Raw genomic sequence first — 13,392 nt, 5'->3', positions numbered from 1 at the left:
TTATATCAATTTGAAACTAACAACTGACTTCATTAATGTGTGTTAAATGCATAGGAGTATAACGTTGTTATCATAAATGAACATCCCCTCAGTTCCCCGGGACTCCTTCAAGAAATTAAACTTTTATGGAATGGATTGGAATTTAATTTACTTTTTGTAATTTCTGTTACTATTATCATTGAAGTTGACAGAAGTAAAAAGCTGAAATATCCCGAAACTCAGCTTAAAGTCTGCTCTTTCTTTCTGTAATTTGCCTGCTCTGACTTCCCATGCCTTACTATGTGATGGTTTATGACTTGTTATAAATGCTGTTGTTTTATTTAAGGGGATGCTTATTGAGGGACCGTCCGGACCAGCAGGCCCTAGTGTAAGTGTCTAATTCTTTACAACTGTACAGTTTGTATGCATGTACATTTAAAGAAAAGCAAGGAAAAAACAACAACACATAGAAGTGGGGGCCCTGTGATTCTGCTGACGAGTGTTTGGCATTCATTCTTACACATGTCTGATTCTGTTCTGTTTTCTAGGGTCTTCCAGGTCCTGCAGGTCTGCAAGGACCCCCTGGCCCTCCTGGAGATCCTGGTGACAGGGTAAGAGCTATCCTCAGTGTCTGACCCATTCCACATATGATTTTGGGCTTATATGAGAGAAAAACTGATCAAGAAATGATAGGCTTGCAATCTGATTACATGAAAACAATTCAGGAGTATATTAAGTAAACATAATAACAACAAAATCACCCGAATCCTCAGATTGAACAAAAGCGATTAGAAATAAAGACATTCCGTCGACAAATTGATATTCAGCTGACCTGCTCTTGTGTTTTTTCTTTAATGAACGCACAGTGCTCATGTAGGGTAGTCTTTTGCTTGGCTGTTTACAATAGCATTGTAACTAGAAACACTAAGAATGACCCGAGAAGACAGACTGTATGGTTTGCTGTGTAAATTCAAACCAGTAATGTCTTTTGATTCTCGTTATATCAAAAAGAAATAGCCATATTCTCTTGAGCTATACAGAATAATAAATAAAGAACAATATCCACGATTTATCTTAATAGAAACAAAATGCGCAAGAAATGGATAAAAGTACGAGACAGACAAACAAAATTCGATATGGGACACACTAATTATTTTATAGTGGAACATAATAAACAGCTGTTACGGAAATTGACTCATAACAATGAAGAGTAGATAAAAAGGAAATACACTACAGGGCAGTGAGAAACTGGATATTGTAAATATTGTTTTAATTTCCATTGTACTGATTTCTTGGATGTCGTTATATTTTTCAGTTTCAGTCACATGACGACGTCTGTGGCCAGCCATACAATTCTGTGCATCAGAAAAGTTACATTTCTACAAACAAACTTAGTTGTAGGAAAGGAGCAGGGCCCTGAAATGTTTGATTGATTGATTATGATACCCAGGGTAACTTGTCCTTGAAGCTGGATTACTGTTTGTTTTTCCTAAATGCAGCCATCCATTCATTACCAGAGGTTTACTCTTTCAAAGACATGCATTCAGTGAAGCTCAGACAGCAATCATATAGTTTGCACAAATGTTTTTCAGTGCATATATAAAAACTACATTATTCAGTGAAAGGAATAATACTAACCATTCGAATCTGAATCATCTTAACATGAGTGTAATACAAGTATAGCGAGTACTTTTTTTTAATCTATGCATATACATTTTACTATGAAGATAAGAGTTACCTTCCAATTAAACAATATATTTTGATAAGCAGTTTAAATTACATGTGCACTAGATGGCGCTAACTCCAATCTATTCTTTTAGAAAGTAGACAGGAACATTTAATATAATATAAATCTTACATAATTAGTGATCCCTCTTATTAATTTATTTTATATAATCATCACTTTGCAAATGCCTTATGACTGAAACACTGAAATGCTGTATGAAGGAGTTTAGTTTAGTACACCTTTCAACTGCTATAAAATCCAAGCTTCACAAATATACCTAAAAATGAAAAAGAAAGCATTTAAAAAAGAACTACAAATTACAACATTTTACTAAATATACAATTATTATAAAACCGACACACAGCTAGACTAAAGTTCAGCTTGAAATCGATTATAGTTATATAAACTTATATAAACTTTTTGTCTTTATTAAATGTTCTGTATATATTTGTATTTGTTACTTTACTTTTATTGAATACTTGAAACCAAACTGAAACTTTGACCTTCCTGTGAATGACAAATTACAACTTTAAACTCGCATTTTTATTTATATGTAGTAGAAAATGACTTCTTACAATAAATTAAAACCACGGCTGGGTACAAGTGTGTAATTTGTGATTCGTGGGTAGGTCAAAGTTTTAATTTGGTCCAGATAGAGACGTTTGGCCAAAAACTATATGGCAGACTGGCACTCTGCTGTTTTTCTTGGAACGGAGACTGTATGTGTCTCTTCAACAATAAACATGGACAGCATGATAATACTGTCCACTATTCCTCTTACTTTTACCAACATATATTACATGCCAGTGCTGGACAAACAAACAAACAGTTACGGAAACCTAAACAAAATGAGCCTATGTATTTTACATTGTATGTTTGTATTGTTTTATTTATATCATAAACGTAAATCCTCTATAAACAATAACTTACATTGGAAGTGTAAATTAATTTATCAAATGTCCTCAATAACTGGCTTTGTTTTCACAACTTCCATTGAGTTTAAACATGTTTTGGATTAAATATGTTGCGTCTTAATCTGAGAAAAGAAAACAAAATAGAAGGACAAATGCATCAAACTTGTCAAGTAGAGGAACAAGTGTTTGTAATATTTGACAATCCTCTCAAGAAATAAAAGAGTGTTGGCCTTTTAAAACATGAAGCTACTGATTAGAATTACTGAAAATTTTCAAAGAAATAATGTTTGTTTATTCTTTTTAGGAATTTGCTGCAAATGTTTATAATTTTTTCCTGTAATGATGTCCACTTCATTAGGACAAATATGTATCACTGATGTAATGCACCCAGAGGGATTAAGAAGTCCTTTAACCATTAGGAAACCATGGGGAACAAAAGACTAACAAAAAAAAATATATATATCTATAGATAACACTAACTTGTATAACTCTTAGGAGTATTCTGCTTCAGCCCAAAGGTAAAGCTAAATCCTTAGGTTTTAGAGAACTCTCCTCAACATTCCTGTAATAATTTAATGTAAGCATTCTTGAGACTATGTGCACATGCCTAAAGCCTCCATGTCTCTCTCTCTCTCTCTCTCTCTCTCTCTCTCTCTCTCTCTCTCTTTTGATGGCCTGCCGTTCCCTGGTTTCTGTCAGTCATGAAGTGTGATTTATTGCTTTCTTTAATAGGGTCCTGCAGGGCGTGCTGGTCTGCCTGGTGCTGACGGATTGCCTGGGCCTCCAGGTACCATGCTGATGTTGCCAGTAAGTCACTCAAGTGTCTTTCTGCACTTTGCTTACACTAAACTGTAACGAGTAAGATCATCAGAAATCAGATCTTAATAAGAAAACAGACATGTTGTGTAAGAAGCGTAAGAGTTGACATCGGGTGTAGGACAAAGCAATGCTCAATGTTTAAATAGATGAGGAATTTATGGGGTAACAGTTGCTTCAATGGAGGAATCTGCTATTTTGGGTTACTTTTATTTGTACTGGAAGCAAAATATCTGTGTATTATTTAGTTTGTTTGTAAATATGCATGTATTTCAGGAAGTTGTTCAACTATTCCTAGATGGATAAAGAATTGGTATGAGGAGTAGATCATGGTAACTCTGTAATAATGATGCTGAGATCATCGTAAAACAGAGATGTGTTACATGATTGAATAATGTGGGAGTCAAAGGTGTTCTCTTCTAAATCGGTCTTTTCCGCCAACAGTTTCGCTTTGGTGGGGACGGTGAGAAGGGCCCGGTGGTGTCAGCCCAAGAGGCGCAAGCCCAGGCAATCCTTTCCCAGGCCAGGGTAGGTACAGCGCTGGGAAACCAAATGGCCTTTCACTTGGCACAGCTGTTTTGGAAGTGCTACATTGTGTGTGTTTATTGCCTTGGTTGGATTTTGTCCCCCTGGGTTGTATGACAATGATTCTCCAATGATGGTTGTTTGGACAGATGCAGTAGACAGTTAAAAACACAACATAAGTTCTGTGGAACAGGTGTTAGGAGTTTAACGTAGTAAACAAAAGGCCAGGCATTTCAAATCCAACGTTAAAATACTCTTTACCTGCTATTTGTTTCAGAGGTGGATCTCCAGCCCTCACAGAACAAATCAGTCCTATTCATATCCTTAGTGTTTCCCTCAGTGATCAAGACTTGAACCTGAAGGAAACATGCATCTTTTATGACTTGTGTGAACAATTGTGTTTAGTAATGTGAAATCATCTTGCTCACTACTGCTTCACAGTCTCACATGTTTTATTTATGATCCCACCAGCTGGCCATGAGAGGTCCTCCGGGTCCGATGGGTCTCACAGGAAGATCAGGCCCGGTGGTAAGTTCCTGCTCCCCGTGAAGAAGGCTTTATTTACCTCAAGCTTTTAACTCTAGAGCACTCTGTATATCTTAAACCCTACATCCCAATACAGCTGGACACTTCATTTAAAAGGTGGTATTTAGGTTTTCATATTGTAGAGAGTGAAATGTCCTCTAAATAGCAACAAACATAAACATTTAAGGATTAACAGATATATATTATTCTCTTTTGCTGACGTCTTATATGATTTTAGTTTGCTTCTGCACAGTAGCTCTCACTGGCGAAGATAGGCATCTGTTTAACCTCGCGGTCTTCCTGTTTATCTCTGCACATGGTTTCCATTGCCAAAAGACCAATTTAGAGTCATTATCTCTCAGCTGGTTTTCAGACATGTTAATACTTGCTCTACCATTGAAAACCTGGGACAGCAGCTCTTTGCATTGACAGAGTTTGCCCAAGGTAGTCCAGGCCTTTATCATTTAAGATGGGGATTAAAATAAACTTTTATAGAAGTCACTATTTCTTGAAACAGTTCTCACTTTAGTACTTTATCCTTTCTTTTATATTTTTGAGGATGTTATAAAGACTCTTCTATTAATAATATATCAGATTTAAAATACATAATAGTTTCAGTACAGATGAGCAAGATTACATTCACTGAATCTATATTGATATATTTAATTGTAGTATACATTTTGTTAAATATGAAAAGAGACGACAGTAAGAAGTTGTGCAGGTTCAAGACATTCAACATATTTTAGTCTAACAGTTAACTCTCCTACATGTAAACACGATGTACACAATATGTATGTGTAACATTGTCGACACACCTGTAACGGAAGAGTCTCTAAATGACATCTTAACACAGCTCATATTCATATTACAGGAAGTGTAGATATGACTGCAATCCAACATCAAAAACAAATAAATTCCTGTTATTGAACTGTAAGCAAACTAGAATTAAGTTCGTTCTGGAGATAATTCATATGCAGGATAGCTTTGTCTTTCTTAAATAGCTACCTATGGCTCTTCAGGGGAATACTTAAAGTGGTAAACGGAGATGCTGTCTAAAGCACAAGCAGAGGCATATTTTCCATTGTAACATGCTAATCAGGACGGTCCGCTTTATTTACATATAAACACATACTTGTTTAGAGATATTGACATACTAGAGTTGTTTTTGTTCTTTAATCTCCAAGTGTATCTCACATATAATGGTGCTTATTGAAAATGCAAGCCTTTTAGTTTGGCTGTAAGTTTGTCTTCAGTATTTCATAATATTTTGTCACTTTTATTTGATTGTATTAATTCACGTATTTCAATGACACAACATAAATAAGAGAATCATTTATCTAAGATTCACTTAAAATGTGTCCCACGTTTTCAGTAGCTACTGCATAGCTTGGAAAACATTGCCACCTGCAGTTTGTTGTTGTTGTTATTTCTTCTTTTACAATTTAAAATAACTCGCATAACCAATAGCATAACAACCTTTTTGTTTTTGTGCTGTTTTTAGCTTGTATAAACCTTGCCTTTAAATTGCACATAGCATTACAATCTTATATTTTATTTTCTGTTCTATTTTATATTCATGTTTTTTTTGTGGCTTTTTTTAGGGTGTCCCTGGATCCCCCGGACTCAAAGGTGATGGTGGTGACCCCGGCCCTCAGGTAAAAACAAACACAAGCTTTCAGTAATGCTATTAATCCGAACAAGAAATTATGATCCAAATAATAGAGAAATCGATCACATAGCTAACTGCTATATGTAACATATCATCTTCTAATTAAGTGAATTATAATCATTCTGCAACTGATGTAAGGCTTAACAACAGTAGACTGAAATGTTATAAATGCAAAAAATAAACAAAAGCCTTGTTTACAGTAATTTACCATTCTGCAAGTGTTATTTGTAGTAATATATCTTTCAGATGAATAGAAACATCCATAACGTCATCCAGTCATAAACAATGCATACAGGACACACATGCAGTTTCTCTTCCTGTGATGAGAAAAGAGGAAAAGTGGAGATCCTAAAGGCCTAAATTCAGTCTGTTGATCTGTTTATTTATAGGGTCCAAGGGGAGTTCAGGGTCCCCCAGGTCCAGTGGGCAAAGCTGGCAAGAGGGTAAGTGTCCACTCTTATAACGTCTTCATAAAGTATTGGGAGGGGATGGGGGCGGGGGAGTATGTTTTCACAGTCTGTGCCATCAGGGTAATTGAAATATGGAAATGCTCTGTAGCACGTTTTTGGTTTTGTCCTATGTGGCTTGAAATGGGCACATGTATAAAAGAGTATTTATTGAAGCACATACTAATAACTACCAGAAAGCCCTGTGTTTACTTACCAGAAACCTCTCTGTGCAAAGGGAGACAGAGAAAAGGAGTTGCACAGGGGAGCAGTTATCCCCTGCGTGTGACGTAACTCGATAGGGTTCTGGCCGTCATCAAAGCCAGCCTTCCACTGGCATTTTAGTTGAGGAAAGCTAGCAGGGATTTATTCCCCTATTAATCATTCAAAGTAGAGCTCCAGAATGTGATAAAGACAGCAAACACTACACGAGCTGGCGAGTAAATGAAGTGTTTTCTGTTAATAATTATTTTTAATTGTCTTTTATGCCACAATTCTAAAATGAATTGCAAACAACTATCTGTAAAGTTTACATGCTTGTCAGTGTCATTTGAAGAGTGTGTTTTTCCAATCCTACCATACACACCGTAGTGTGGCATTTTGTGTGTAAAATAAAATAAAAAAATAAAAAATCGAATGTACATCATGCATTTTATCGACCTGTTAACTTGTCTTATAAGGGCCGGGCCGGTGCAGATGGGGCCAGGGGAATGCCTGGTGAAGCCGGGTCTAAGGTACGTCTTCAGTTCACTGGTATTATTTTGAGATGTATGTTTTATTGCGAATGAATTCCCAGTTTGTTATCCTGTTAATTAATGTATTTATGTGTATATATGTATTTATTACTTCCAGGAATATGCTTACGGTTCATATTCAAGACTAGTTAAATGATAAATGCAACCAATATTTTTAAAAATATTTATTCACCCAGAAAGTCATAAAGGCTGTTTTTCAGTAACATTAAACCCGAAAGAGACTTCATGCATCATTGTCTTGTCTTTCCCTAAAGGGTGATAGAGGATTTGACGGGCTTCCAGGTCTGCCTGGTGAGAAGGGGCACAGGGTAAGTGTTTCTAAATAATAGCGGCATAACAAGTATAATAAAAATATGATGGTTTAATGTTTCCCAGTGGTGCGCACTTCACACGGCTTTGAAGTTTCTAAACTCTATTTCAAAGACATTGCAGAATTTAAGGAATGAACACCACCAGGGAACTGAAATCACCAGCAACACTACAATAAGTACAAACAGACTGGGTTTAATAAGACACTGGTATTAAGACGAAGGTGTAAAGTTGTAAGGCAATGTTGGTACTTCAGCTCAAGTGCGTTTGATTGCTGTCCTGTCATGTATGTCTACTGATGAGACTCTTGTCAAGCCATTACAATTGATTGTGTGTCCTGGTGTTGGGGGAAAGCATTACAGCATTAATTCTGTTTAAGGCAATATCACGACCACTATTTCTGTCATCCAGAATAATTGGTAACTGGGTAGAATGATTTTAAAGGGAAATACATTGAAATTGATTTGGTTTCCACAGTGGTTAATATGAATGTGCTGGGTGTCAAATTAAACTTTCAGTCCAGAATTCCTGCACATTTTTTCCACTGTCAAAGAGCCAGCACGAGGGATGTTTTATTTTAATTAGCCCTTTGTGTTGTAAATAGTGTAGAATATAGGACTCATGCACAAATTCCTTGTCTCTGTGTCTGCTTGGGATCTCTCCATGATATAAAGTCATCTTGGATTAAATATATTTACTTTATACATAGATACATATATTTATACCGCAAATCCGTGGCACTTATTTTAAAGAGCATTTATTTAGCTTTATGTAGTAGAGCTTAAATGTGGGTGATTGGACACCAACTGGTTATATATTTTAAAGAATTTCTCAAAACAGTTGTTCATGAATGTAAAATAAACAGAAATGGGTATGTGTTTGAGTTTATTCAAGGTCTGAACAGTTTTTAGCCCGTTGACTTTTATTTATCCTGCATCAATGATACATTTATGAAGATATGTATTAAAACCTGAATTACATGGATTTATAAATATCATCAGCAATTCATAATAATAATATTACTTTATGTATGAAGAATTTGAGAGAAGTTGAGATGAAACAGGGCAGTCTGGACTGAAAGTCCTTTTTCTTCATTAAATCATAGAATCTCATTGATGGAGCTACCATGCAACGAAACGTGCAAAAATGTTGCAATAACTTAAGGTTAGACTTTTTAAGTATAACTATCAATCAATATATTTTAAATTAATCGAGTTAAAGCCTAAATATAGACCCTCTTAGAGCTTGTTTAGCAGGAATGTGTAAACGGCAGGCTTCTCTTTGGATGAAGGCGCTGTTCCTATTTGACTGGCAAGGATGAAGCAACCAGAACTACTTTCTGAAGTAAATACATTTACAGGGCTGAAAAAACCTCATGTGTATTCCTACATGAGATCTAAATTTCCAATTGGGAATTGGAGAACACAATGTTATACTGTTTAAGGAGTATAATGCTGCTTTCAATAAAACCTAACCTTGACAATCTGAACTAGTTTGAGAAAACTAAAATATGAAGAAAGTCTTAGAGAAGACTTTAAAGACTCTTTATTTTCATTTTTATATATATATATATATATATATATATATATATATATATATATATATTTATGCATAGATTTGTATATATATATATATATATATACAAATGCTAAGTTTACATGCAACCTGAAAATGCAATTAATATGATATATAGTATATTATGTAATTTAAATTAGTTCCATACCATATAAAGTACTTGATATTAATATTTAAAACAATAACTTTATGTCACATTCTCAGAAAAAGTCAAATTTATGTATGACTAAAACAAACTAACATGTTTATGGTAGTATATTGTATGAAATATAAATAATAAATTGCATGATTGTGGTTTGTAGGATAACATTGTACAGGACCAGCCCCCACATCTTTATAAAATCCACAGGTTTACCACATTGAAAACTATCAATTCCGGAGAATAAAAAACACATATGTTTTCTTATTGTTGTGTGTTAGTCCAAAAGCTCAAGAAACCAATTATAAAATAATGAAAATATAATAATTTCACCAAAGAGCGAATGGACAGTTTTGTTATTGTGTTCAATTAAACTAATTGTGTGCACACTGCAAGTACACATACTGTGGTACTATTACAATGCCATATTGTTTCTGAATCATAAGTTATTTAAACAAGTGCAGCTACTCTGCAAATTCCATATCCTGCATACTTGGGATACTTCAGCATAAAGGCTCAAAGAGTTTCTGTAATAATTCAATTTTAACCGTCTCTAGAGCACCCACGCTCTGACAACCATATGGATGGTGTCTGTTTTTCTGCTAAAGATCACCTTATATGATAAAAAAAATCCTCATTGCACCCTTGTGCTCCACAGTGGTCTATCCAGAGTGGAAAGTCTCTGACCACAGTGAAGGATGAGTCTTTCTCCTTGACTGTCCTCTCGCCAAGAGCCTAAAATACATTAGCAAAGATGTTTCAGGGTTGAGGGGGTAGAGTTTACTGGGGGATCCTTGACTTACCCTTGAACAATCACCTCCCTGTCTGTGCTGAGCTGTGTAAACCCGTTAGCTGACATACAAGCTTGGCTGTTTATGTCTGCATTTGGTGTCCAAACAAAGCAATTTGCTTGAAACAAACCTGCCTATGGGCACATATGTGTGTGTCTTCAGTTTTCCACAGTTAGGACAGCTTTTGTAATTGATGAGGGGGGTGTTGTGTGGTTGTGGGTGACTCACAATGAGTTTGAAACAGGAAAAGAATAACCACAAAAGAGTGATTAGCCTCTCTAAAAAACAAAAGTATGTTGACAGTGGTGTGAGTGTGATGTATTAAGAATGTTCTGCAAAAGTATCAATAACATACTTTCTCTTTTGTGTAGGATAATGGAAATAAAATAGAAGATACAGCATACAAATATATTTCATGTTACAAAATATTGCATGTAAACTTAGCTGTGTATGATAGCAAGTAATGATAACAATAATTGCTAAGTCTAAGCACACATATTTACAGGGTGTAAACAATGGATTTTCCTTATTCTTCTTTATTAGCATTAATGCTTGCTTACCTACATGCTTAAAAAAACAACTCTTTGTAAACCAACACATTGCCCTGTTGGTTTGTTGACGAGGAAAAATGTTCATCAGTTTAAAGAGACTTTAAAAGGAGGAAGGCTTTTATTTTCAAATTAAATTTTAGTCGGGACAATCTCATTACGAATTGTAACAGATCAAACGGCAGAAGAAAGTCGAATGCAGGTCTCCAAACCTTCAGATCACCAGACAGATATTTTCAGCCACTGCGGAGTTCGTAATCCTGGGTTCCGTAATTACAGGACGATGTTGCCCAGACCATAGATATAGACTTTCAAAAGGACTACTATAAATAGCCATTATGAATTTAAACAATACTATACACCTAATCTGCTAACCATCATAATAACACATCCCTCTTTTGTGCCCTGTAGGGAGAAACAGGTCCAGCTGGCCCTCCTGGCTCTCCCGGTGAAGATGGAGAAAGAGTAAGCCACAGTCTGCTCTCTAATTTTCCCTGAATTATTTAAGGAAACTCCTCTGCGTTCGGTAGCTAATGATTTCCTCTTTGTCTGCAGGGAGATGACGGAGAGATCGGACCAAGGGGTCTTGCTGGCGAGAGTGTAAGGATTTTCTTGATCATGCTCCGAATCCTTCAGGAATTAGTTTTGTAGATGCACAAAAAGGTTCATTGTCTGGCTTAGACGTTTTATTTGGAAGGCGATTCACAACATTTGGTCCTGCCTGCATTGCGAGTTGTGTACTGTTTGTGATCAGTTTGTACCCCCAGCTGTCAACTGTCAGACATTTTTAAGCTGCAGATTATGGAAAGAAAAATCCAAACTTTTGACTTTCTCTTCCACTATTGGGGCATAACTGATTTTTTCCATCGAGGTTTCCATCTCTTACATACAATTTCCATTATCTTTAAAAATGTTATTTTTTCCCCCCAACCAGTTCAAGATTAAAATAAACCTAAAATGAAAATGTGACCCTTTGAAAAAGTTTAACTGCTTACATTAATCCTAAAGGAGCTGTGGGTCTCTCACTTTCTATTATGGAAAAAAAAAACAGATGAAGTCTATATTATAGGAAATATAAAATGAGACTATGTGGAAGGTATCACAAAAATGTATACTTCACTAAAGCTAAGATCCTCAAGAGACTTTCACTTTCATATTAAACCATATGGAAAAAAGATTGGGAAGATCGAAATAATAGCTACTTTTTATTCATGAAAATCCATTACACACACCAGTCGTGAAATTAAATACTATATAATAATAATAATTTGAATGCAAAGGCAGTGAGGGAAATTAAATTAGATATGCTGGGCAAAGATTGTCATTGTTCACCCTGCACTTGCGTGTAGGTAACCACAAGAGGGCAGGGCTGCACAATTAGCTGTAATGTATCTAACTAACTTAAGTACATTACCATAAACATCCCCCCAGCCAGCATAGCAATGTGTTTAATTGCACAGTCAATAATTTGATATGAGAGAATCGTTTATCACTTCTAGTCAATTACAGTGTGTGCATTAAGTCAATATAAGACACATTGCATACATCAATAGCAGATAAATAACTGCAACACGATATTATCACCTGCCCAACTGATAATCCAATAAAACCCTGCCTATGTCATCAGCAGTATCTTTATTCATCACAAGCAGATCTCTCTAAAATGGAGGATGACTTTGTTGATTAATTCATATGGATAGTCTGTTTTTCTGTCCTCTTTTTTATCTTCATATTTCAGCTCTGTCCATTTTCCAAGTGCTGACTTCATCTGACTTGTTGTGTTTCCTATAGGGTCCAAGAGGATTGCTCGGTCCAAGAGGGCCTCCCGGTCCCACAGGACAACCTGTACGTCCTTTTAAATTATTTTCACCTAACCTTTAGTCCACTTCAAAATGTAAAGTCTGGATTTGATCATGTGTTCTGTTTCTACAGGGCGTGGCAGGTGTGGACGGCCCTCCTGGTCCAAAAGGGAACATGGTATGGGATACTCTTTGACTTTGACCTCGAAATCACACACATCAACAGAAATCTGGAGAATAAATGTCTAGGAGTCTGCATTTCCACTTTTCACTAAAATGAAGTTCCTTAGCATACATTTTCCATTCATATGGTCAATAGATAAGTATTTCCTGCATTCAAGTTATATTTCCAGAATATCCATTTTGACTAGATCTTGTTATAAGATTAACAATTTAATGGTTGTATCTTACAGCTGATTAAACGCAGAATTACACCACGATTCCCCTTTAACCCACGAAACTGTCTGCATACTTGCACTGTCCAAGTCGTGTACAGAACTATATTATACTTGTGATTGGATTTATGCCAAATAGGTGAAAGAGCAGGGCTAATATTTGTTTTGGCAGATGAGTTATATTTAAACACTTGATGAGCAGCACAGAGGCTATACTTCATGATGGCACAGAAACGAGCAATTCTGTACATTAGCGTCACTGCTAAAAGCAGAAGTCTTCAGCTAAGAGAAGGGAGCATTGTAAAACTGTAACGATTTGGCCCAGAACATGTTAAATATAGTAAAGTTTTTAGCTATTGAGATTATTACCATATTTCTGTAAGATTGTGCCTCAATGCTGACACGACTGCAGTCCGACACAGCCTTACTTCAACACTGACCTTCTGTTTGTGGGATTGTCACTGATTGTAACATTGTAATG

At 35.8% G+C, this 13,392-nt stretch overlaps 1 protein-coding gene across 6 annotated transcripts in view; it reads left to right on the top strand.

Annotated features, from left to right (window-relative positions):
• The window catches only part of col11a1a (collagen, type XI, alpha 1a), a 93,670-nt gene that overhangs the window by 31,868 nt on the left and 48,410 nt on the right, over positions 1-13,392 (top strand). For all 6 annotated transcript variants that reach the window (XM_066691738.1, XM_066691742.1, XM_066691741.1 and 3 more), the window contains 13 exons: positions 326-367; positions 528-590; positions 3,352-3,426; positions 3,880-3,963; positions 4,432-4,488; positions 6,087-6,140; positions 6,544-6,597; positions 7,281-7,334; positions 7,610-7,663; positions 11,129-11,182; positions 11,273-11,317; positions 12,509-12,562; positions 12,650-12,694. In XM_066691738.1, coding sequence (XP_066547835.1) covers positions 326-367; positions 528-590; positions 3,352-3,426; positions 3,880-3,963; positions 4,432-4,488; positions 6,087-6,140; positions 6,544-6,597; positions 7,281-7,334; positions 7,610-7,663; positions 11,129-11,182; positions 11,273-11,317; positions 12,509-12,562; positions 12,650-12,694 — 735 coding nt within the window. The remainder of the gene's footprint in view (positions 1-325; positions 368-527; positions 591-3,351; positions 3,427-3,879; positions 3,964-4,431; positions 4,489-6,086; positions 6,141-6,543; positions 6,598-7,280; positions 7,335-7,609; positions 7,664-11,128; positions 11,183-11,272; positions 11,318-12,508; positions 12,563-12,649; positions 12,695-13,392) is intronic.

Source organism: Amia ocellicauda, chromosome 19 (genome assembly GCF_036373705.1).
Source record: "Amia ocellicauda isolate fAmiCal2 chromosome 19, fAmiCal2.hap1, whole genome shotgun sequence".
NCBI classification, from domain to species: domain Eukaryota; kingdom Metazoa; phylum Chordata; class Actinopteri; order Amiiformes; family Amiidae; genus Amia; species Amia ocellicauda.
Note: the sequence above shows the minus strand (reverse complement) of the source record. Positions and strands in the feature narration are given on the sequence as shown.